Source organism: Rana temporaria, chromosome 9, assembly GCF_905171775.1.
Source record: "Rana temporaria chromosome 9, aRanTem1.1, whole genome shotgun sequence".
NCBI classification, from domain to species: domain Eukaryota; kingdom Metazoa; phylum Chordata; class Amphibia; order Anura; family Ranidae; genus Rana; species Rana temporaria.
The window spans coordinates 50,829,557-50,855,171 of NC_053497.1; the positions used below are offsets into that span (position 1 = coordinate 50,829,557).

Here is a 25,615-nt window from a genome sequence, read left to right on the forward strand (position 1 = left end):
CCACCCGGCACTTGAGAGCCGCGCTGTGGACGTCTTTCGTCTATAGCGCGGGTCTCAAGTGGTTAATGTATTTATTATCATTAATTTGGGAAGAAGGAAGGCATATAAAGCATTTAAAAAGTCGGAATCCTGACCTATTGTATTACATTTTTTATTTTTTTTCCCATTTTAGACCACCATAAATAAGGAAAAAGACTATGTACAAATTCACTTTTCATTCAATCTAATTAAATAATTAGATCAAATGAACTACTCACAGTTTATCCCAATAACAATCCCTGCTGTTACACATTTGGGAATTTCAGGTGGATAACTTTCGATCACAGTGTGAATAAAAACTTTGGCTTTTAAAGGTTTTTTATAGAAAATGTATTACTTAAAGCCCAGCTGAAGTTACTGAATAAGATATTGAGATAGACATTGTACTAATGACTATGACTGCAAAGTACAATGGGCACCAGTGTTAAAATGCATAACATAATTGGTACAGGACTATAAAGAGAATAAGAAAGGTGTGAGACTCCCTCCAGCTAAAATACTGTGATAAAACATATTCAGTTATTTAAATATGAATCTCCTATTCATTGTGACATCTTCCTGTATTCATCCCCTTATATTATGTACGGCAGCCATCTCCATATTGTTGTGCATTGACAAATAATTTGTGCAGTATTCTCTCCTTCTTTGGTTCGGTACACATGCCTCTCAGACAGAACGGTTTGGTCTATTAAAGGTTGGAGTACTTCTGGCAAATGTCGATCGAAATGACTGTAGGAAACAAAAAGAAAATTGATAAGAGATGGAAAAATTGCTTTAAAGGACTGTAGGGAGTAAGAAGAGAACTTCTAATGGATAGAATTGCAGTTTGAAATGCTTGTAGCTAGCAAGATAAGAATTCATGAACAATGAAAGTATTGCTTGCAGGTCCTGCGTAGCTTGATGGTTCCAACTTATGATTCCCCATATGTCATTCATCCAACCCAGGGGTCTCTAAACTTTTAAAACAAGGGGCCAGTCTACTGTCCTTTAGGCTTTACAAGGGCCAGATTGTGGCCAGCGGGGGTAGAAAATGTCATCAGTGAGAATAAAAAATGGCCTCTGGGTTGAAGGTCAGTAGGAGGAGTAGTACCCCATTTTTGGAAGAAATAGTGTCCCATTGCTGATGTCAGTGAAAGAAATAGTACCTCCTATCATTGGGAGGAGTAGTGCCCCAAGAGCTGAATAAAGGCTAGCAAAGGGCCACATCTGGCCCTCGGGCTGCAGTTTGGAGACCCCTGATCTAACCAATCAACCAACCAACCAAGGAGTCACCATGCCAAAACGGGATATAAGAAAGTGTAAGAATTTCCAATTGGCTTTGCATAGAGACTAAGGGCCAGATTCACATACAAATCCGTTACGCTGCGGCGGCGTAACGTATCCCATTTACTTTACACCGCCGCAAGTTTACAGCGTAAGTGCCTGATTCACAAAGCACTTACCTGTAAACTTGCGGCGGTGTAACGTAAATCCGCTCGGCGCAAGCCCGCCTAATTCAAATGGGGCGGGCACCATTTAAATTAGGCGCGTTCCCGCGCCGAACGTACTGCGCATGCTCCGTCCGTAAAATTACCCAACGTGCATTGCGCTAAATGACGTCGCAAGGACGTCATTGGTTTCGACGTTAACGTAAATGGCGTCCAGCGCCATTCACGGATGACTTACGCAAACGACGTGAAATTTAAAATTTTGACGCGGGAACGACGGCCATACTTAACATTGGCTAGTCCACCTAGAGGGCACCCTTAGTTTTGCGCCACGTATCTCTACGGAAACAACGCAAATTTAGAGCGACGGGCAAAGCGGATGTTCGTGAATCGGCGTAAGTAGTCATTTGCATATTCTACGCCGACCGCAATGGAATCGCCCCCTAGCGGCCGGCCTAGAATTGCAGCCTAAGATCCGACGGTGTAAGTCAATTACACCTGTTGGATCTTAGGGCTATCTATGCGTAACCCAGTGTTTCTCAATTCCAGTCCTCAGGCCCCCCCAACAGGTCAGGTTTTCAGGATTTCCATTATTTTGCACAGGTGATTTGATCAGTTTCACTGCCTTAGTAATCACCACAGCCTTTTCATCTGAGGGAAATCCTAAAAACCTGACCTGTTGGGGGGGCCTGAGGACTGGAATTGAGAAACACTGGCGTAACCTGATTCTATGAATCAGGCGCATAGATACGACAATCGTATCTCAGAGATACGACGGCGTATCAGGAGATACGGCGTCGTATCTCTTTTGTGAATCTGGCTCTTAATAACTAGTGACTAAATGAGCCCTATACAAGTAGAGGCCTAGTTTGCTAGACTACAACCAGCGGGACCATTATTAATAAATCCCTGTGATATTCATAAAAACAAGTGGGGATTGTTACACCTTGTATGGGTGTGACATCACTTATCCCCACATGCTTTTTCAGGGACCACTAAGTGAATACACTAAGGGCTTGTTTATACAGTAAAACATGTGCAATACCACAAAGCACAGCAGCACACCAAGGAGAGTGGAATGGGAGGCTGTGTCATTCACTTGGTGTGGCAATCCAATGCATTTCCATAATGGAGCTGGGTTAATGCAGCAAAACACACCTTGAAAGGTCTGCTGTAACACAACAAAGCAAGTAGGTGTAAGTGGACCCCAGATATTTCAAAAATATTTGCTGGCCGCAAAAACATAGTGAACAAGCACACATTCTTTATCTCCCTTGTGGTACTGGGGGGTAATTATACATGCATTGTGCTAATGAGGGCTATCCTGGTGTTGAATTACTGTTGGGATTGTTATACAACATTTTACATCTATCTGAACAAAAATAACCATTTTCTTAATGTAATATTTTTTGGTCTACATAATGAATTAATAAAGAAAATATCTAAAAAAAAATATCAAGCATTTCTATTCATGGCAACAAAAAATATGCATATACTTAGAATGGTGTGCTTACCCTAAATGCACCATATGAAAACAATATAAAGATTAGAATGGTTCCAAGACATATAATGATGATCTTCCAGTAAGAATATAAAACTAGAAAAAAAAACATAAAAAAAAGCTGTTATTACATCATATATAAGGGCTGGCATAGAGGGAAAATAAATAAATACATTTTTCTAATCATTAAAGCACTTATGATAAAACAGAGATCTCCAAACTAGTTAGTGAATATATACAAGATGAACTGGTTAGCATGCAATATTCCATATTTTTATATGACTAAAAAATGATTTTTTCAAAAAGGATTTTTATTTTAGTCTTGACAAGTATTTGGCCTGGTTCACATGGGAGTACTATAGCATACGCCTGTGCAAGAGCTGTGTTTGCCCGCATAGGGATATACAGGTGTTCTGTTCAGGCAGTCCCATTCATGTCAGTTGGAGGAACGCCGTGGCTGCACAGACACAGCCACTGTTTCCAGTTTGGCAGCTATGTGGGTGCATTGCCCCCGAACACACACTGGGGTAGATTCACGTACAGCGGCGCATATTACCGCCGGGCGTAGCGTATCTACACTACGCCGCCGTAACTTACTTATTTTTTTTCGAATCCTCAAAGAATTTGCGCCGTAAGTTACGGTGGCGTAGTGTATCTTTGGTGGTGTAAGGGCGCGGAATTCAAATGGATGTGATGGATGTGACCCGACGTAAACTAAGTTTTTTTTTTTTAACGGCGCATGCGCCGTCCGTGGGGGTATCCCAGTGCGCATGCTCGAAATAAAACCGGAACAAGCCAATGCTTACGACGGTGACGTCATTCTACACAAATCCCTATTCGCGAACGACTTACGCAAACGACGAAAAAAATTCGAAATGCGAGGCGGGAACGACGGCCATACTTAACATTGAGTACGCCACCATATAGCAGGGGTAACTATACGCCGGAAAAAGCTGAAAGCAAACAACGTAAAAAAATGCGCCGGCCGGACGTACATTCGTGGATCGCCGTAACTAGCTAATTTGCATACTTGACACGGAAATCGACGGAAACGCCACCTAGCGGCCGCCGAAAAATGGACCTGAGATCCGACAGTGTACTAAGACGTACGCCTGTCGGATCGATCCCAGATGCCGTCGTATCTTGTTTTGTGGATACAAAACAAAGATACGACGCGGGAACATTGAAATTACGCAGCGTATCAATAGATACGCCGGCGTAATTCTTTTGTGGATCTGCCCCACTGTCTGCATTCAAGGTTCACCCAAACTTGCAAGGCTCTCCAATAGGGAGCTGCCGCTGTGTCAGTACAGTCTCTTCGTTCCAATTGAAATTAATGGGACTGCCTGCATAGAAATCCAGACATCACAAGTCTCCCGCGAGATGCGGAAGTCTCCCACATTTGACTTCGGGACACCCGTTAGTGCCGCAGCGGCGGATCAGATCCCTGAATCATTGTGTGCCAGCCAGGTGTAACAGAGTCAGTGTCGCTGTCAGTGTGTAAGCTGTCAGACAGACTGTGCAACAGTCTGCAACTGCCAGCAGTGCAAACCCGCCTGGCAACTGGATGTGATGAGTCATTCAGGATTATCCCAGAGAGCAGTGAGTCACAGCATGCCAAGTATGAGCGGGGGCCAGTTTAGGCACGATCTGCGCAATCTCACTGGTCCCTGCTGTCTTCTGTGACCTGTGTGTCTCCCAGAAGACAGCAGGGGTTGCAGAGGAGGGGTCGGACGTGGTGTAGATCGCCACGGATACTGTGGTAATCTATCCCTGGAAGTGGAAGAAAATATCTGTATTAGGTCTCTTCTCCCCCCTCCCCCCCTGAAAGGTGTCAAATGTGACACTGTAGGAGGAAAGAAATCCGAAAAGTGGGAGTTCCATTTTTGGGTGTCTTGGTTTAAGAATGTTAAGGCTGTACTATACTGCACTATGATTTTCTCGTTTCTAAAGAACCAAAAATTTATTATATTGTAGCTCTCCTGGTCTTAGATGTGGTGGTTGCATTAGATTTCTTTTATGAGGTTTTGTTTTATTAGCATAGGGTGGCTACACTCACTTACCGCACTGTATCCATGGAGGAGCAGTGTAAATACCCTAGGATGCTTTATTCATTTGGACTACAAACTTCTTCCCCTATCATCTCCACATAGTGGGAGGTGTTTTGTATTTCACATAAGAGAACTAGGAAGATTGAAAATGTTGTTTGAGGTTTCAGTTCTACATACATACAGAAAGGTTCTGGCAGTATCAACAGTTATGATTCTGTATTTGCACTGAAAAAAGACAACTGCTGCACCTACCACATTTAATATATTTTCCCCACCTTTAACTGGTCTTTGCAGCAAGGAGCTCTGGAAGGGGCGACGCATATCAAACAAAACCTAAGAAACGGGGGGGTTCTCAAAAGTTAGAGTTAGCATTACAGAAAATGGGGTGCCTTGACGGGGCCTGTAGCTTATGCATGTATTTGCAAATGTGTGCAGACTGAACCTCCGTTTTTAACGCATATTGTTAGACAGGTCAATTCGGTTGGTTGCAGACCTTCCAGTGCTCCTTGCTGCAAAGACGAGTTATAGGTGGGGGCAGTGGCTACTTGTTTATATCTTTAATATATTGGTCAGGCAACGCACTGACACCTTTGCTGCTATAGTGCTATATGCTGGGTGTTCAGTGTGCCCCAGTACCTTTAACAAAGGGGTGGGCTCCTTTCAGGCTCACCTGCCCCTCTACCTATCTATTGAAAAATACATGTGCTTCCATTGTGGAGAATCTCGGAAGTTAGAGTTAGGGCCCTTTCACACGAGCGGACGAACGGACCGTTTAATACAAGTCCGTTTACGGACTTGTAATGTATCCCTATGGGATTGCAGACGTTAGCGGATGATGCATCCGCTAACGTCCGTAACGACCCGCGTCCCCAAAGTTCCGCTTTTTCAGACGGAAGAAAACCCTATTTTTCTTCCGTCAGGCGGAACGGATAGGATGAATACAGACAGACGGTCCTTATTCATCCGATTCCCCGTAGGGGAAAGCGGAGGAGAGACAGGGCGGTCTCTGCACTGTGTGCGGGGACCGCCCTGTCCGCCGACAGCTCAGCGGGGATTAACGGAGGAATCCCTGCTGAGCCAAATGGGCTAACGGAGCGGATCAATACGGATCCGCTCCGTGTGAAAGAGCCCTTAGGGACTGCAGAAAATGGGGTGCCCTGACGGGGCCTGTAGCTTACGTATGTACTGTATTTACAAATGTGTACAGACTAAACCCTTGTTTTTAACGCATACTGTAAGTCAGGTCAATGGGGTTGGTCACAGGCTGGTTGGTAAGTTGAGCTTGGAATTTTTTTTGCTTTTGTTTGACACATTTATTATATTATTTTTGTGGTTTTTAGCTTAGATATACTTTAAAATAATAGACATGGTATTTGATTGTTTAACCACTTGCCGCCCGCCGCACGCATATATACGTCTGCAGCATGGCACGGGCAGGCAAAAGGACGTACATATACGTCCCCTTTATGAAGCCGGCATACAACCGCTTTAACACAATATAATTGATTGTTTTCATACGTTTACTCATATAATGTTCATAGTCAACTGTCTGCTATGTTTACTTTCAATAAAATTTGATTGTGGGAAAAAAAAAATTATATATATATATATATATATATATATATATATATATATATATATATATATATATATATATATATTATTTGATTTACTAAAGGAGCAGAGCATGTTCACTTTGCACAAGGAATTGTTACGTAGCTTAGTTGACGTGGCAAAAATTCACTTTGCAAAGAATACCCAATCACATGCGCTGCCTAGGACAGCCCAGGACAAATGACGAGGATGGGTCATTAAAAAAACAAGCACAGGTAGCTTTACCTGCCAAAAATCATGTCATTTTGGTTGGATATCTTTCTTTAGACCTAGACATCCCTGAAATATAGCACTGTTAGGATCAAGTTTTTATTCTAATGCAATGAAAGCAATACAGAATGTTTCCCTCCCCCTATCCCAACCTGTGATTGGATAGTGAAGCTGCAGGAATGCACAGATGAAGTCAACCCTCTGTTCGCTTCTTCTATTGGCCAACCCTTGTATACTCTGCAGTATATGAGATGCAAATATAACTGAATAAATTTACCCAGCTAGCAAATAAGCCTAACAATAATAATCTTAACAAACTATTCGATGAATGGGAGTGCAAACACAGAACGCTACAAAAAAAAAATAAAAAATCTGTGTCAACTGCCTAGCTGTGCAGTATGGCAGAGGTGTGGGAATCCTGGGATTGATTGGCTGAATATAGTTGAATATGTATTATTTTGGAAGTGAATACCTATGTATGTTAACAGTATATTTAGCTGTTGTGCTGTAAATTCTATTGGAGGCTAAATATTTTTGGACATGTGAAATCAAGATGGATTGTTGTATTATTATATTGAAACTTGTCGTCATAGCAGTGAAATATAAGATAACATATATTTTCATCATGTATTTAACCCAATGTGCAGCGCTCCCCCCAATTAATCTAAAAATAATCCTATAAAGTGATGAATACCAGAGGTGAGTATACAATAAACAAAAAACAGTAAACTATAAATAAAGGGCAAATTGCCCTTTTGTTATATCACAGAGTGAAACATACTTACTAGCATTTAAGATCTCAGCTTGTGATGGGGTGACGTTACCAGTAGTTACAAGGCTCACACCAGGGTTTGAGATACTCCCATCAGAGGCTTTGGTGGCTCCTCCAGGGCTTGTAGTGCTTTCAGTATGGGGTGTGGTGCTTCCAGCAGGGGTTGTAGTGCTTCCAGTATGGGGTGTGGTGCTTCCAGCAGGGGTTGTAGTGCTTCCAGTATGGGGTGTGGTGCTTCCAGCAGGGGTTGTAGTGCTTCCAGTATGGGGTGTGGTGCTTCCAGTATGGGGTGTGGTGCTTCCGGAAGGGGTTGTAGTGCTTCCAGTATGGGGTGTGGTGCTTCCAGCAGAGGTTGTAGTGCTTCCAGTATGGGGTGTGGTGCTTCCAGCAGGGGTTGTAGTGCTTCCAGTATGGGGTGTGGTGCTTCCGGCAGGGGTTGTAGTGCTTCCAGTATGGGGTGTGGTGCTTCCAGCAGAGGTTGTAGTGCTTCCAGTATGGGGTGTGGTGCTTCCAGTATGGGGTGTGGTGCTTCCAGCAGGGGTTGTAGTGCTCCCAGCAGAGGTTGTAGTGCTTCCAGTATGGGGTGTGGTGCTTCCGGCAGGGGTTGTAGTGCTTCCAGTATGGGGTGTGGTGCTTCCAGCAGAGGTTGTAGTGCTTCCAGTATGGGGTGTGGTGCTTCCAGCAGGGGTTGTAGTGCTTCCAGTATGGGGTGTGGTGCTTCCAGCAGGGGTTGTAGTGCTTCCAGCAGAGGTTGTAGTGCTTCCAGTATGGGGTGTGGTGCTTCCAGCAGGGGTTGTAGTGCTTCCAGTATGTGGTGTGGTGCTTCCAGCAGGGGGTGTAGTGCTTCCAGTATGGGGTGTGGTGCTTCCAGCAGGGGTTGCAGTGCTTCCAGCAGAGGTTGTAGTGCTTCCAGTATGGGGTGTGGTGCTTCCAGCAGGGGTTGTAGTGCTTCCAGGATGGGGTGTGGTGCTTCCAGCAGGGGTTGTAGTGCTTCCAGTATGGGGTGTGCTGCTTCCAGCAGGGGTTGTAGTGCTTCCAGTATGGGGTGTGGTGCTTCCAGCAGGGGTTGTAGTGCTTCCAGTATGGGGTGTGGTGCTTCCACCAGAGGTTGTAGTGCTTCCAGCAGGGGTTGTAGTGCTTCCAGTATGGGGTGTGGTGCTTCCAGCAGGGGTTGTAGTGCTTCCAGTATGGGGTGTGGTGCTTCCAGCAGAGGTTGTAGTGCTTCCAGTATGGGGTGTGGTGCTTCCAGCAGGGGTTGTAGTGCTTCCAGTATGGGGTGTGGTGCTTCCGACAGGGGTTGTAGTGCTTCCAGTATGGGGTGTGGTGCTTCCGACAGGGGTTGTAGTGCTTCCAGTATGGGGTGTGGTGCTTCCGGCAGGGGTTGTAGTGCTTCCAGTATGGGGTGTGGTGCTTCCGGCAGGGGTTGTAGTGCTTCCAGTAGGGGTTGTAGTGCTTCCAGTAGGGGTTGTAGTGCTTCCAGCAGAGGTTGTAGTGCTTTCAGCAGGGGTTGTACTTCTTTCAGCAGAGGTTGTAGTGCTTATGGCAGATGTTGTAGTGCTTATGGCAGAGGTTGTAGTGCTTATGGCAGAGGTTGTAGTGCTTATGGCAGGGGTTGTAGCGCTTATGGCAGGGGTTGTAGTGCTTATGGCAGGGGTTGTAGTGCTTATGGCAGAGGTTGTAGTGCTTATGGCAGGGGTTGTAGTGCTTATGGCAGGGGTTGTAGTGCTTCCGGCAGGGGTTGTAGTGCTTCCGGCAGGGGTTGTAGTGCTTCCGGCAGGGGTTGTAGTGCTTATGGCAGGGGTTGTAGTGCTTATGGCATGGGTTGTAGTGCTTATGGCATGGGTTGTAGTGCTTATGGCAGGGGTTGTAGTGCTTATGGCAGGGGTTGTTGTGCTTATGGCAGAGGTTGTGGTGCTTCCAGTAGAGATCTGAGCATCTGTACCTGTATATGAAAAGTGATAATGGTCATATATTTACAAATTAGTGGCACAGTAAAATAATTTTTTTTTTTTTAAATCGTTTATTTATATACCACATGAGGCCGGTCCACATGGACCATAATACAAACATTACATCTACTGATGCCAACAGGCGCACATAACAGTAACAGCAGAAAGCGGATATGCGTCTTAACAGTATTCATGCGGCACTTTCTAACACATTATATCACGGGCCCGTGGCTCAGCCTCCCGCTTTTTCTCGTTTTCTAGGAGCGAAATGAGTGAAGAGGAGATAGAAGAGATTGCCGGACCTGCTCATTGAGCAGTCCAGCAAGTAAAGAAGAGAGAGGGAGTAAGAGAGGTGGGTGGGAGAGGGGATGGGACAGGGGGGGTGGGAAATGGGGGGGGCTCGCGATCATGGACATCCACCGCCGGCTGACAGTGCCTCCCGCCACGGATTCCCCAGAGCAGTCCGGAGAGCCTCGGAGGCGAACGTGGTTCGCTCAGTCTGCCCGGGGGTTTGGTTGTTCACTTCTGAGGGCCTGGCCCTCATCTGAGTACTTTAACATTGTCCACATTTGCCACGTTTGGGAGTATTGCTCGTTCCTATCCTGTTTGGACAAAACTAGGTCCTCCAACCAACTAATCTCATCCACCTTTTTCAGCCACATGGCTAATGTCGGTGGGTGCGGGGATTTCCAGCACAGCGGGACGCAGGCTCTAGCTGCGTCCAGCAAATGCCGAACAATGGACTTTTTATAGGTCCGCGCAGGGGTGTCTGTTGCATGGAGAAGGAAATATGCCGGGTCATCCGGCACCCTGCGGTCCGTGAATTTTTGGACAATCTGTCTGATCTCCCCCCAGTATGGTCTGATGCGTGGGCAAGACCAGAAAATGTGCATCAGGGTGCCCCTTTCCGCCTGGCACCTCCAGCACAGGTCTGATGCGTCTGGAAACAATTTATTCAGTACGTCTGGGGTTCTGTACCACCTCGTCAGTAGTTTGTAATTGGTCTCTTGGACCCTGGTACAAATCGAAGACTTATGCGTGAACGTAAGGATGTGTTGTCTCTGATTGGTTGTGAATTTTTTCCCCAGGTCCCGCTCCCATTTACTAAAGCTTGGAATCTGGTATCCCTCCAGTGGCTCAACTAGCAACGCGTGTAGTAGAGAGAGCGCATGAGGTAGCGCTCCCGTCTCCACACACAGCTCTTCCAGATATGTAAGGGGCTGGCCCGCAGGCGGGGGGGTCATGGTTTTCAAAAAATGGCTCAGCTGGCCTGTTCTCAGAAAGTCTAGTTGGTAGGTTAGTAAAATAATTTTTAACTATTATGCATACTGTTTAATGTTTTCATTGTCCAAAAAAACAAAGGGAATCTTAAAACACAGTTATTAAAATATATTTTACATGCACGAGTTCATAAACACTTCCAGAATAACAGATGAAAACTTTGTCTACTGCTACAAACCAAGACTGGATGTTTCTTTAACCGCTAGAGGACTGCCGCATGCATATATATACATCTGCAGAATGGCACGACTGGGCACAAGGGCGTACATATACGCCCCCTTTAAGAGCCCAGGTGTGGGTCGCGCAGCGCGCCGCTGGGTCCTCAGCTCCGTGACCGTCCCCGCGGGATAGACGGACCCGTCTGCCGCCGGTGTCCCGCATTCGGGTCACAGAGAAGAAGAACGGGGAGAAGTAAGTGTAAACAAACCTCTCCCTGTGCTTCCTAGTGTGGCTGTCACTGATCGTCTGTTCCGTCATAGGGAACGACGATCAGTGACGTCACACGCACAGCCAGGCCCCCCCCACTGTAAGAATCACTCCCTTAGGGCACACTTAACCCTACAGCGCCCCCTCCTGGTTAACCCCTTCACTGCCATTGTCATTTTTACAGTAACAAGTGCATTTTTATAGCACTGTTCGCTGTAAAAATGACAATGGTCCCAAAATAGTATCAAAAGTGTCCGATGTGTCCGCCATAATGTCGCAGTCATGATAAAAATCGCTGATCGCCACCATTACTAGAAAAAAAAAATATTAATAAAAAAACTATCCCCTATTCGGTAGACGCTATAAATTTTGAGCAAACCAATCAATAAACGCTTATTGTGATTTTTTTTAACAAAAATAGGTAGAAGAATACGTATCGGCCTAAACTGAGGGGAAAAAAATGTATATCTTTTTTGGGGATATTTATTATAGCAAAAAGTTAAAAATATTGCATTTTTTTCAAAATCGACGCTCTATTTCTGTTTATAGCGCAAAAATAAAAACCGCAGAGGTGATCAAATACCACCAAAAGAAAGCTCTATTTGTGGGAAAAAAAGGACGCCAATTTTGTTTGGGAGCCACGTAGCACGATTGCGCAATTGTAAGTTAAAGCGACGCAGTGCCGAATTGCAAAAAGGGGCCATGTCCTTCAGCTGCATAATGGTCCGGGGCTTAAGTGGGTAAAAGATCTAACCCATAATGTTTTACCTGCCATCATTTTTTTACAAAGCGATGCATGCTACATTGTGATTGACGTAATCCTGCTCCTTGATATGCCTGCTTGTCATACAAAGGGTGTCACAACTTTTGAGAAGACTGGAGTTCTGAAGTTGGTGTCACTGCTCCACCTCCTACCTACAATTCAGATGCCTTCTCTCACTACAGGTAAAGCTGTGCTTTGAAGGGAAAGGGGAGATATGACAGAAACCTACAAATACATCAAGGGGGTGAATAAGGTTCAGGAGGGCAGTATTTTCAATATGAAACCTAGATCAAGAACATGGGGACTAGGGTGACCACATTTCCAAACTACCATTCAGGGACACCCCCCCTCCTTCCCAAAAAACAGCTTGTGCTGTAACGAATCACAGCACAGTGATTGGACACAAGAGGCGGGATTTACGATTTCTCCAATCACAAGCAGGGGGCAGGGATTGTGCTCCTCCAGGAATTCGCCGACCAGGGCAAGTACCGTCAGTGAGTAAAACGGTGATGTGGCAGCCTTTTTTGGGGACATCAGATTGGCCCAGGGGGTAGCTGTGTCAGTTTCGTTCCGGGACACTGTATTGTCCTGAAATGAAGGTGCCCGGGACAGACCTGCAAAATGTGGGACTGTCACGGGCAATCCGGGACATGTGGTCGCCCTAATGGGGACATGTGCTTAGAGTAGCAGAAGGAAAGTACAAAATGTATTTTAGAAAGTATTATTTTACCAAAAGAGTAGCTGATGCTTCAAAGAGCATTACCTGCCAAAAATCATGTCATTTTGGTTGGATATCTTTCTTTAGGCCTAGACATCCCTGAAATATAGCACTGCTAGCATCAAGTTTTTATTCTATTGCAATGAAAGCAATACAACATGGTCCCCCTCCCCTATCCCAACCCGTGATTGGATAGTGAAGCTGCAGGAATGCACAGATGAAGTCAACCCTCTGTTCGCTTCTTCTATTGGCCAACCCTTGTATACTCTGCAGTATATGAGATGAAAATATAACTGAATAACTTTACCCAGCTAGCAAAGAGGCTGACCATAATAAACTGTTCGATGAATGGGAGTGCAAACACAGAAATCGACAGAAAAAAAAAAATCTGTCAACTGCCTAGCTGTGCAGTGTGGCAGAGGTGTGGGAATTCTGGGATTGATACCTATGTATTTTAGCAGAAGGCAGCGTGTCCCATTCCCCAGAAGACAACGCAAGGAGGACGAGGAAGAAGACCTGCCGCGGACTAGGAAGAGGCAGATTAGGAAGATCTGCATAGCAACCGCAATTTCTGGTAAGTAAAAATTTTTTTTTTAGGTGTAGCACCTGTGTACAGGTGCTATTTTAAATTTAAAGGGGGTGAGAGAGTTATTTAGCTCTCATCCAAGTGATTTGTACAAATTGGGCCTCTGTTTCAGCTGGGCTGTGCTGTCGGTTCATTCTGTGTTTCTGAGGTGCTTTTCCACCCCGGGGCGGCAGGTGGCAGCAGTGGAGTTCAGGCTGGAGTGCCTCTTGCCAGCAGCCAATCAGGAGGGGTTTTCCCTCGCGGGGAATGGTGGGGGAGGGTACTTCTGGAGCAGACACCATTGGGCGCTAGTCTTGTTTCAGGTGTGGCACCCACCTTTAGGCTGACCACACATCACGGCTCCCCGGCGATATGGCCTACCAGGCCGGGGTGCGCGTGCCACGCGGTGTTCCTGGTTCCGGGACCATGTTGGCCCGGAACATCTAAAGCTGTGGCAGGGCTCCAGTAGTCGACTGGGCCCCAACTCTGAGGAGATCCCAAGCAAGTGTAGCTGTTCGGTGGGGAGTCCGTCTGAGGAGCACCAATGAGAGGCTGGCGGTCCAACAGGGCCTAGACAATCCACCGGGGATCGAGGTAACCGAACACTGATGGGGTGGAAGTTAACCACCTGTCAGTCGGGAACCTAATTGAAACTACCTGAGCGAGATCTAGGCCCGAAGAAGTTTACAGAGGAGAATAGTCTCCATAACCTAAGTTCTGAGGACAGGTCTGTGGCAGAGACCTGTTTTCTCTCAAAGTTCCGAGTGATATCCTGGCTGCCAGGTCGGTGTGAGAGGCCTGTCCAGATACACTATACCCACTCTGGCTGGAGTGGCGACGAGAGTGAAGTGTCGTTGGAAGCAGGACTGTTTCCGTTCTGTTGGGCCTGAATCTGCTAATCCTCCTCCTCACCCATCTTTGATCTATCTACCTCAAGTTTTATTGTTTGCCGTGTTGGGCAGAAATAAAAGCACAAGAAAGACACCTGCTGTTTGGACATTCCATCATTGCTACTCTCATCATCATCTACCCTAGACGCTCACAGAGGTAACACGCCATCCCAATTCTACCCAGCGGCTCCTTCGGGGGTGAGCGCTACTTAGGATTTTGGTGTAATTTTTTTTTAGGGAGGACCTCCACTTTAATGCAGCTTTAGGTTGTCTTGATCAACCACCGGAAAGCCTTCATTAGCACTGTATAATACATTCATGAACCATGCAATATGCATTTTTTTTAGCATAGGTGACACTTGTTGTCGTCCCTTTTTTTTATAACTTTTTGCTGCTTATCTACCTAACCATCTATTCACAGTACCTATATGGTGAACATGTGCTGCTTTCGAATCGGCTTTTGACTTGTGGTGCCATAACATGACTTGTGACCTAACTTTTCACATGTACTGCTTCTCCTGTTTTTTGACCAGAACAAAAACATGTGCTGGTTCTTGTTCTTGCTTACAGGCCCTAATCATGGGTCTGTAACCTGGCTAACAACCTGTGCTGCCAAATCCCATCATGGGCCTGTGGCCTGGTCAAAGGCCTGGTTCACACCTTTTTAGTGCTTTTTGCAGAAACGCACTAAAGTCCATTTTAAATGGTTTCTTATAGGACACGTTCACATTTATGCTTTTTTCAGCTGCTGTATTTTTGGGTCAGGGACTTTTTTAAACTCAAAACAATACGTTTTTGGTTCAATGAAGAAGCTTCAGAAAAGCATGTGGTGCGTTTTTTGCAGCGATTTTGCCACTATTTGAATTATGTGTTTTTTAATATGCCCAATAACAAACTGTCCAAAAAAAGCCCAAAAAATTCAAAACACATAAAAAAAAACACAGGAAAAAGTGGCCAAAATGTGCGTGCAAGAACGAAAACGCACTGCAAAAAGCACAGCAAAAATGGATCAAAAGCAAACTGCATAGGTGTGAACCAGGCCTAAAACATGTGCTGCCTGTGATTGTGCACTGGTGCACAGTCATGTTGGAACAGGAAGGGGCCATCCCCAAACTTTTCCCACAAAGTTGGGAGCATGAAATTGTCCAAAATGTCTTGGTATGCTGACGCCTTAAGAGTTCCCTTCACTGAAACTAAGGGGCCAAGCCCAACCGCTGTAAAAAAAACACACCATAATCCCCCTCCACCAAATGATTTGGACCAGTGGGAATGAGTTGGACCTCCAGCAGAAACACGAGAGAGATCATGTTGCTAATCCTTGTTGTGGCCCTAGCCCAGTGTTTCATAAAGACCATAAAGGTTCATAAAGACATGGATAAGCGAGTTTGGGATTGACAAACATGACTGTTCTGCACAGAGTCCTGACCTCAGCCCGATAGAACACCTTTGGGGAGACTGTGAGCCAGACCTTCTCATCCAACATCAGTGCCTGACCTCACAAATGTGCTTCTGGAAGAATGGTCAAACATTTGCATAGACACACTCCTAAACCTTGTGGGCAGCCTTCCCTGAAGAGTTAAAGCTGTTATAGCTGCAAAGGGTGGGCCAACTCAATATTGAACCCTATGGACTAATACTTGGATGCACTTAAAGTTAATTTGCGTGTAAAGGCAGGTGTCCCAATACTTTTAGTAATGTACTGTATATATGCACATCCTTCCTAGCCAATGTGGGACACCTCATGTTTCATTTACACCATGCAACAACATGCATTTGATAACGCACCTTGCAACATGTTTTTGAATGCATGTGAAAAGCCTCGAACACACGGCCGGGTTTTTCGACGGGAAAACTGCCCAAAAACCGCCGGACAAAAAAAGAGAACCTACTCTCCGTTTTCCCGCCGGGATTCTCAGTGGACTTTTCCCCGGCAGTTTTTGGCAGTTTTCCTATGGGAAAAACTGTGATGGAGACCAAAGCTCTCATCTGAGGTTTCCCGACGGGAAAACCTCTCGTGTGTACGGGGGAAAAGTTGCCGAGCAGCTCCCCGTTTTCCCCCTGGGATTTCAAGACAATTTCTGCCTGCATTACCCTAAACGTTCCATAATTTGCATGGGAACATGCACAAATCGTCATTGTTGCCAGTCAAAAAAACTGAAACAAAATTTGTTAACTTTGTTAGCTTTTCTGAGATGTATTCCAAGGTAACATTTTTATTGCAGTTTGAGCACGGCACAAAAAGTCTGTGAATCACTTTTATGTATTTCATAATGTATGAGTCAGTTGTTTTTTAATTAAACATATCAGCAGATCTCAGCTTCAGAATAATAATGTACACTAAGGGCCAGATTCTCAGAGACTTACGTCGGCGTATCAGTAGATACGCCGTCGTAAGTCCGAATCTGCGCCGTCGTAAATTTAAGCGTATTCTGGAAACCAGATACGCCTAAATTAGGCTAAGATACGAGTGGCGTAAGTCTCCTACGCTGTCGTATCTTAGGGTGCATATTTACGCTGGCCGCTAGGTGAGGCTTCCGTTGAGTTCGACGTAGAATATGCAAATGACTAGATACGCCGATTCACGAACGTCTGTGCGCCCGTCGCAATTTGTTACGCTGTTTACGTTAGAGATACGTAAAGATAAAGCTGGTCTCTAGGTGGCGCATCCCATGCAAAGTATGGACGTCGAAACAATCGTATTTTATTTCCGTTGTTTGCGTAAGTCGTACGCGAATAGGGCTGTGTGTAAATTACGTTTACGTCACAGGCATTGAGCCAACGTATCTTTGGGCGTAAATACGACGTGATACTGAGCATGAGCGCACATGCGCCATTCGTTCGGCCATGCATCTACATGGGGTCAAGCTTCATTTAAATACAACACCCCCCCTACAGCCTACTTTGAATTACGCGCGCTTACGCTGGCCCATTTACGCTACGCCGCCGTAACTTAGGAGGCAAGTGCTTTGTAAATACAGCACTTGCCTCTCTAAGTTGCAGCGGCGTAGCGTAAATACGGTACGCTACGCCCGCACAACGTAGATCGTCCGTACGTGAATCTAGGCCTAAGTCTCCATACACCAGAAGGTAAGGTGCAAAGCCTTGTGTAAGTGTCTGTATGCAGATTATAGTTTTTTTTTTATCTTTTTTATTTGCTTTCCATTGCATTATTTCTTCTTTTCTTCCTTTGCTTGTTGCATGAAAGCATGAAGTAAACTCTGTTTACTATGCTTCAGTTTGTGAATGAATGGGAAGCTCTGTACAGAGCTATTCCTGTCAAATCATTCTGTGTAGCTGAGGCTGCAGAAATAAAGATTAATGCCGCGTACACACGACTGTTTTTCATGACGAGAAAACTGCAATTTTTTAGATTGCTTGTGTGTATGCTCCATAGCAGTTTTCTCCACGAAAAAATGAGAACCTGCTCTATTTTTTCTCGTCGTTTTTCCCGTCGCGAAAACCGCTCATGTGTATGCTTTTCCGAGGGGAAAAAAACCATGCATGCACAGAATCAAGTATGAGACAGGAGCGCTCGTTCTGGTAAAACTAGCGTTCGTAATGGAAAAAGAACATTCGTCACGCTGTAACGGACCGAAAAACACGAATACTGAAAAGCGCGAATTGTCTCTCACCAAACTTTTACTAACAGGAGGATCTGCAAAAGCAGCCCAAAAGTGGCACCATTTGAATGGAACTTCCCCTTTATAGTGCCGTTGTACGTGTTGTCATACGTGTTGTACGTCACCACACTTTGCTCGAGCGTTTTTTTTTTTTCATGAACGTGTGTATGCAAGGCAGGCTTGAAAAACGTTGTTCCTCAATTTCCTTTCCTTGTCTCAAAGGTGTAATATCAGAGGTCTGTTTAGACCCCTGATATTTCACTGGAGCACCCCAACAAGGCTCGGAAATAAATTGTAAAAGAATGAATAAATACAAAAAAATTGTTGATAATAATAATATAATAAAATTAAAAACCTACTTACACCAGTGGTGGAACTACCAGGGTCACTAAGGTCCTGCTTGTGACCAGGCCCTGGCATTCCGCCACCATGGGGAGGCCCAAAGATAACAGGAAGGAGGCCTGCTGCAGAACATGTGAAAGGGTCCTACTATGGGACTGTAATAAAGGATGTGAATAAAGGGCCCCAAAATCAGTAGGAAGGACCCCAGGCCTGGAGGGCAGGGCCTGGGGTTTAGAGGGAAAGGCCCCGGTCGAAGGTCAGGGTGGCCCTTCATGGTTTCTTGCATTGGGGCCCTAAAGGTTCTAGTTACGTCTCTGAATGGGGGTTAAATGAAGTTGTAGGATATTAAAACATGCATAGTAGATTTACTTTTTCTTTATATTAGAGTACACTTATTTTCAGTGCCGTTTATTTAAAGTACAGTGTTTTCTATTGAAATACAACTATTGGAGGATTTTTCTTACCAGAGGATTTTTATTTCTACGCATACATTGCTGAGCTTTTCCAAAAAGTACAATAACATCTGACTTTGTTGTTGCACAGCTAGGACACCATGCTGTCTCCAGGGCTGTCTTAGTAGCACCATGGGCCCCTGGGAAAAATTATGCACTGGGGCCCGACCAGTTTGTCCCAATTTATGCGCCTACTCTCGAGAAGTAAAGTATAAATAGTTCATAGAATTAAACATATTTCTTAGTACTTGAAAAAATTCCATAAATCACAGACTAATCAACACAAAGAGCACAGGACAGGGGGGAGACAGAAGGGCACAATACTGGGATCAGAAGGGAACAGTACAAGTGTTGGCACGCTACCTAGTGTATGGCCATCCTGGGACAAAAAAAAAGCATGACTGTCCTGTCAAACTCGGGACAGTTGGCATGTATGATGTAATTCAAGATTATCATGAGGACCTGGGGCCTCTGGGTACTGTCCAGTAAGGCAGTAAGGCAGACATGACTATCTCTGCCTGTAATTGGAGAGTGAAAGAGCAGCAAACTGTGCGTTTAGGACTCCAAATTGTCCTCAAGTCTTCTAACACAAGTGCTGATGTACAGAGGATTACAAAAGACTAATATGAACTCACATTTAAGTATTTACAGTAGGTATATACTGTAAATGTAAGATTTTTTTTAATGCATTCATAACTTCATTTATTAGTAATTTTATATCCAAATATGTTCCAACTTTAAACAAACAGCAGATATTTGACTCTGTCTAATTGTAAATGGAGCATTTTTTTCCCTTAAAGGATCACTAAAGGATTTTTTTTTTTAGCTAAACAGCTTCCTTTACCTTACTGCAGTACTGGTTTCATGTCCTCATTGTTCGTTTTTGCTTTGAAGTAGCTGTAATTCTGCTGTGATCTCCACACTTCCTGCTTGCCTGTTTCCTTATAACCACAGTACTGTGAGCTTTTCACGGTGGTCAAATGTCATTACTGTGTGTCTAAAACTCCTCAGAACCAATCAGATTCATTTTAAAAACAAAACACTGCCCTGGATTTGTTTGTTTTTGTTCTGTGGGTCTCTTTACTTCACAGAAACATGAAACCAGTTTAAAAACGAAAGTGAAACTACAGGCACATTATGTGATTGAATTTAATCTATTTTTAATAGGGCTGCGGAAATTAACGATTAATCGGTCGATTAATCGTTAATTTCTTTGATCGATTAAAAATGAATTGATCGAGGAAGATCCGCGGAGTGAGCTCCGCGGTCTCGCCCATAGGAAAGGCCGCGGCTTCGGCCTAGCTCCGGAGCCGCGGCCATCTTGGTCCACCCGGCGGCAGCTGAGTAGCGGCGCGCTGACGTCATCATCACTCGCCTGCCTGCTTATATCATCTTCCCTTGCGCACCGCACGTGTCCATCAGCTACTCTGCGGAGGGTCTGCCTGCCTGATGTATAGTCAGGTAAGAGTGGACAACCATACTGTGTGTGGTAACATTATGGGGGCAGATGTACTGTATATATTCCTGGAGTATGGGGGCAGATGTACTGTATATATTCCTGGAGTATGGGGGCAGATGTACTGTATATATTCCTGGAGTATGGGGGCAGATGTACTGTATATATTCCTGGAGTATGGGGGCAGATGTACTGTATATATTCCTGGAGTATGGGGGCAGATGTACTGTATATATTCCTGGAGTATGGGGGCAGATGTACTGTATATATTCCTGGAGTATGGGGGCAGATGCTAAATTTATACTTATGAGCCGGTGTATGTGTATTCTTGCAGTATGGGGACAGATGTGGATATTAATGCATGGGGGCAGATGTGTATATTAAAACATGGGGGCAGATGTGTATATTAAAACATGGGGGCAGATGTGTATATTAAAACATGGGGGCAGATGTGTATATTAAAACATGGGGGCAGATGTGGATATTACAGCATGGGGGCAGATGCTGTAAAATACACATCTTCCCCCATGCTTTAATATACACATCTGCCCCCATACTGCAAGAATATACACATCTGCCCCCATGCTGTAATGTACACATGGGGGCAGATGTGTATATTGCAGTATGGGGGCAGATGTGTATATTACAGCATGGGGGCAGATGTGTATATTGCAGTATGGGGGCAGATGTGTATATTACAGCATGGGGGCAGATGTGTATATTCTTGCAGCATGGGGGCAGATGTGTATATTCTTGCAGCATGGGGGCAGATGTGTATATTACAGTATGGGGGGCAGATGTGTATATTCTTGCAGTATGGGGGGCAGATGTGGATATTACGGTATGGGGGGGAAATGTGGATATTACAGTATGGGGGGGAGATGTGGATATATTATGGTATGGGGAAGATGTGGATATTACAGTATGGGGGGGGGGAGATGTGGATATTACGGTATGGGGGGGAAGATGTGGATATTACAGTATGGGGGGGAAGATGTGGATATATTACGGTATGGGGGGCAGATGTGGATATTACGGTATGGGGGGGAAGATGTGGATATTACAGTATGGGGGGGGAGATGTGGATATATTATGGTATGGGGGCAGATGTGGATATTACGGTATAGGGGGAAGTCATGGATTGTGGAAACCAACTAGTGGCGAGTGATTGTATATAGTGTATACCACATTTACCACTGACTAATGCAGAGTTGCAATGCAAGGAGATCAGCTAAAAGTAGTTGTATCTGTATGTGCGTTAATTAATCGAAATTAGTCGATTAATCGATTAAAAAAATAAACGATTAATCGAACACAAAAATTTTAATCAGTAACAGCCCTAATTTTTAATCATTTTTAAAAGGAATCAGTTAACTTTTATGTCTCTATACCCTGTAAACAGTAATTTCAGAAAAACTATTTTTTTCCTTTAGTGACCCTTTAATGCTTTTTCTCCAGTCACCCTTTTTTTGGTGGTGGTAGCAGTGAAGGTAGCACCTGGACATCTTAATTTTTTTCCCTAGCATATGTGGCACATTTTTTCTTAGCTTTCTAAACCTTTTTTTATATATTTCTTTTTGACAAAAGCATGAGAATTTAAAAAAGGATCAACACTGCCCTAACTTTAGAGGTATCTCTATTTTTGTGTAAGAAGCCAATACCTATTCAATAGATGGTGGTACTCTTTTAATAAATGAGTCAAAATAATGACCTCAAATGACTTAAAGTTGTTCTAAAGGCATAAGATTGTTTTACCTTAATACATTTAGGTATAAATACCTTCTAGGTGCACCCCCCCCCATACTTACCTGAGCCCAATCTCCATCCAGCACTCAGCACAAGAGCAGCAGCTCTCTCGGCTCTCTTTCTCTCCCCCCTCACTAGATATGGAGATCAGCTCCTGCTGCTGTCAACCACAGCCTGGGATAAGTGAGTAGGATCTCTGTGTGTCAATGGACACACAGAGCCCAGCTTGGAATGGAACCTGCATGGGTGCCCCCACAGCAAGTGGCTTGCTATGAAGGCACTTGTAAGGGAGGAGGAGCCAGGAGCACAGGTGAAGGACCCCAGAGAAGGAGGATGGAGACTGTTTTGTGCAAAACCATTGTTAGGAGTAACATGTTTGTTATTTTAAAAATAAAACATTTTTCCCTTTGCAATCAAAGGCTGGGTTTAGTTGTGCCATCTCCTTACACAATATGTAATTTTGCAAAATTACATAGGGAGTGTTGAAAGTTTACTGCATCATTATCACTGCATTCATGTATTTTAATTTGTGGTTTAATTAATTGAACAATGCATGATGGGAGATATACCTATTAAGTGGCACTCATGCCAAGACCATGATTGGAACAATCCAAAAAATAAACTCTGAAATCTTATTTTCTTGGTCAATTCTCCAAATCTTAATCAACAAAAATAAGAATAAAAATCTTTCGATTTTTAGCATCTTTGCATATCTCATACGGTGTGTGCCCTAAGTATCATCAGCATCACTGCTGCTTTTTTTAAATATCCCAAATAACGAATAAATTATGTGCATGTATTATAATACAGAATCAGTTTAAAATAGATGAAGGACAATCCTCAAATGATATGCATAGTAAATTGGTTTTCGGATTTTGTCATCCTTTAGATATCCTCCTGATTATTCTATCATGTTTTAGAAAAAAAAAATCTCTTGTAAATGCCCAGTAGATGTGACTCTCACCTGGTGTGAACTGTATTACAATAGCAATGCTATAGGTAGCAATGACAATTAATTGGAATAATATAGGCAGTAATGACACAATTATTCGAGCAATGTATGAGGGGAGCTTCTACTATAAAGCTGCATTCATGCTGAGCCCATGATTTAAGCAAAATGTTATTCTGGGGCACTGAATCAGGAAAAGAGAGCTAGGCCCCTTTCACACAGGCAATCTAATCAGGTCCGCCTGTCAGTTGTTCAAGTGGACCTGATGGGTTTGGGATGTTTAGAACATACTGAAGCAAGAGTTTGCTTGAGACATGCTTTATTTCCGGCTTCAGAACAAACATTTTATAGAATTATTTTTTTTCTGTAGGCTGAGATAAATATTTATCCAGTTGATCTACTTATTAGGTCAACTGGTTCCTTCTGCTGACTCCTATATCACTAAAGACCTTATTCTTTGAAGATGAATTTAGTGCTGAACAAAATAACTTATTTTTAATTTACATGACATACGTCTATTGACCTGATCGGACCTTGCAGTCAGGGCAATCTTAATGCATGGGTACCCCTGGGCACTGCTCAGGGGCCCCAGGTGCGTGGGGGCCCCATGACCATCTTGCATTACATCATACTTGCCAACTGTCCCAGATTTTCCTAGGACAGTCATGCTTTTTACTAAGCTGTCACAGGTTTGCCATGTCCCAAACCTGTACTGTGCCCTCCCGACCTCCCATGTAGTGTGCAATTCTGCCTCCCCCATTCTGCGCCCCTTGTGTTTATTAGTCTTTGATTTATAGCATGTTTTCTCATTGTTTAAAATCGATTTTATTGACACTACTAATCAATATATTTTTAATTCTATCAACTATTTATACTTTAATTCTTGAGACTGTGTGCGTAAATTGGGGCAGGCCGGAAGAGGTCCCTGTGTATTACTATGCCCAGGGGCCCGTGATGTTATTAGGGCAGCCCTGCTTGCAGTCTCCTCTACGGAGCGGCAGATGTCAGCTAACACTTGTCCACTGACACCCGCTGCCATCTGAGCCTGCCTGCAAAATCCAAATTGATGGTGGTCCTATTTTCCATCTGTTGGTTAGATCGGATAGGATATGATGAAAACGGACAGGCGGAGCATTTCCACCCAATTTCCCCATAGAGTCGAGCAGGACTGTGTCCGTATCCACTCTGCACAGAGTATCCGTATCCATATCCACTCTCCGTCGCTCAGCAAGCAAAATCAGCAAGATGGAGGCACCCATGTGAAAGGGGCCTACATTTTCTTACTCAACTCCTTCCACATCTGTTGACAAGGCTGACCCACCTGTACAGCAAATAAATGTAACTTTCTTTCCAACATCTCCCAGTAAATCCAATTAACATGCTCTAAGGACTAATACTTTCTCACTCATAAGCTTGGTCCTAGTTTTGTGGCTAGTAAGAACCTTTGTAATCAAGGAAAGTTGTAGGTTAATAATTTTCTCTGACCCTTTTCCCCTATTTGTGAACTTTTCCCCAAAGATTTACTGTAACTTTCCATAAAATATATGTATACTAATATAAGGACAAAATGTATTCTCTCTTTTAAATTCGAAATTTTTGGGTTTAAAATAATAAGAATAAGAATAATTTAATACCGTAAATATATACTATATGGAAGTAACTCCATATAGTATAATTATTAATGCAATAAATTCATTGATTCAATAAATATAGTTTAGTGACCACATCTACCACAGCTCATAGTTTTTTTCTACAGGAAGCTGAAATTGTGATCATAGGTTTTTATTTATTTTTTTGAGTGTATTATGCCATTTAAATCTAATTGCTGTTATACTCAAATCTCCACAGTGGCCAAAATATCATCATCAAATGGTACTATAATAAACTATATTACAGTAAATGCTGAGCACTTTTGCCTTAACTATAGTCTAGAGTTATTACATTACAGAGTTACACAAGATATGCAGCCTTCTAAATTAATCTTATTTTACAATCTATAAAATCTAAATCTAAAATAATCTAATCTAAAATAAATTTGTTTGGTCTCCAAATTACCTGTCTTGATTAACAGAAGTAAGAGTAGAACTTCTTTGATTATTAGCATCTTTGTATGTCCCATAATGCTTGTGTTATTGTCTCCGAGCCACCTAGATTAACAGAACAGAGGTCCAAAAATGATCTTCCAGCATTATCACTCCCTATTATATATCCCGGGAATAGCAAACTCATATGCATATATTATAATCTAAAATCAGTTCAAATAGATGCAGGGCAATCTTTAAATGAGATGCATAATATATTGATTTATACTTTTGGCATCCAATAGATATCCTAAAAATTTTATCACTTGATAATCAAAAATATTCTCCTGCAAATTGCCAGTGGATGTGACTCTCACCTGGTGGAATTTTTGGGAACAGCCCTTTCTTAAAGCTTTATTTAGGACAAATTGTAGAATAATTGGAGTAATGTACATAGTAATGATACACATAAGAAGCTATGCATTATTCATTTTGTGAAAGTTATATTAAGAACAATGATATAGTAAGAGAGAAAAGTTTAAAAATAACTGAATGAATTTATGCCAGTTACATCAGTGAAACAAGTAAAGAAAACCTTAATTATTTGTAGTGCTTACAACTGCATGAGTCGCTGGTGAGGATGGGTTCTCATGTATTCAAGAAAAGCAACGCTGGAACTGGAGTCCCAATAAATCCTGATAGGAAATTGAGAAGTCAGTGCACTGCTCAGGCTCTAAGGGCCAGATTCACATAGGGCAGCGGCGGCGTAACGTATCGTAGATGCACGCGGCGACGGCGACACGTCACCGCGGATGTATTCCGC

The 25,615-nt window shown here is 43.7% G+C and overlaps 1 protein-coding gene across 1 annotated transcript; it reads right to left on the reverse strand.

Annotated features, from left to right (window-relative positions):
* Positions 1 to 517: 517 nt before the first annotated feature.
* On the reverse strand, positions 518 to 25,528 carry LOC120913477 (mucin-5AC-like). Its single transcript, XM_040323441.1, has 4 exons — positions 24,827 to 25,528; positions 7,628 to 9,556; positions 2,981 to 3,063; positions 518 to 768 (listed from the first exon to the last, which is right to left on the reverse strand). The coding sequence occupies exons 1-4, from the start codon at positions 24,888 to 24,890 to the stop codon at positions 706 to 708; spliced, it is 2,139 nt and encodes a 712-aa protein (XP_040179375.1). The 5' UTR covers positions 24,891 to 25,528; the 3' UTR covers positions 518 to 705.
* Positions 25,529 to 25,615: the final 87 nt, after the last annotated feature.

Excerpts from the sequence above, each read along its gene's own strand:
- LOC120913477 (XM_040323441.1), bottom strand. The coding sequence starts at position 24,890 with ATGGGACATACAAAGATGCTAATAATCAAAGAAGTTCTACTCTTACTT. Across the intron at positions 3,064-7,627 it reads AGCTGAGATCTTAAATGCTA|TTTTATATTCTTACTGGAAG; the intron begins GTAAGTATGTTT and ends TTTTTTTTCTAG. Across the intron at positions 769-2,980 it reads TTTCATATGGTGCATTTAGG|TCATTTCGATCGACATTTGC; the intron begins GTAAGCACACCA and ends TGTTTCCTACAG.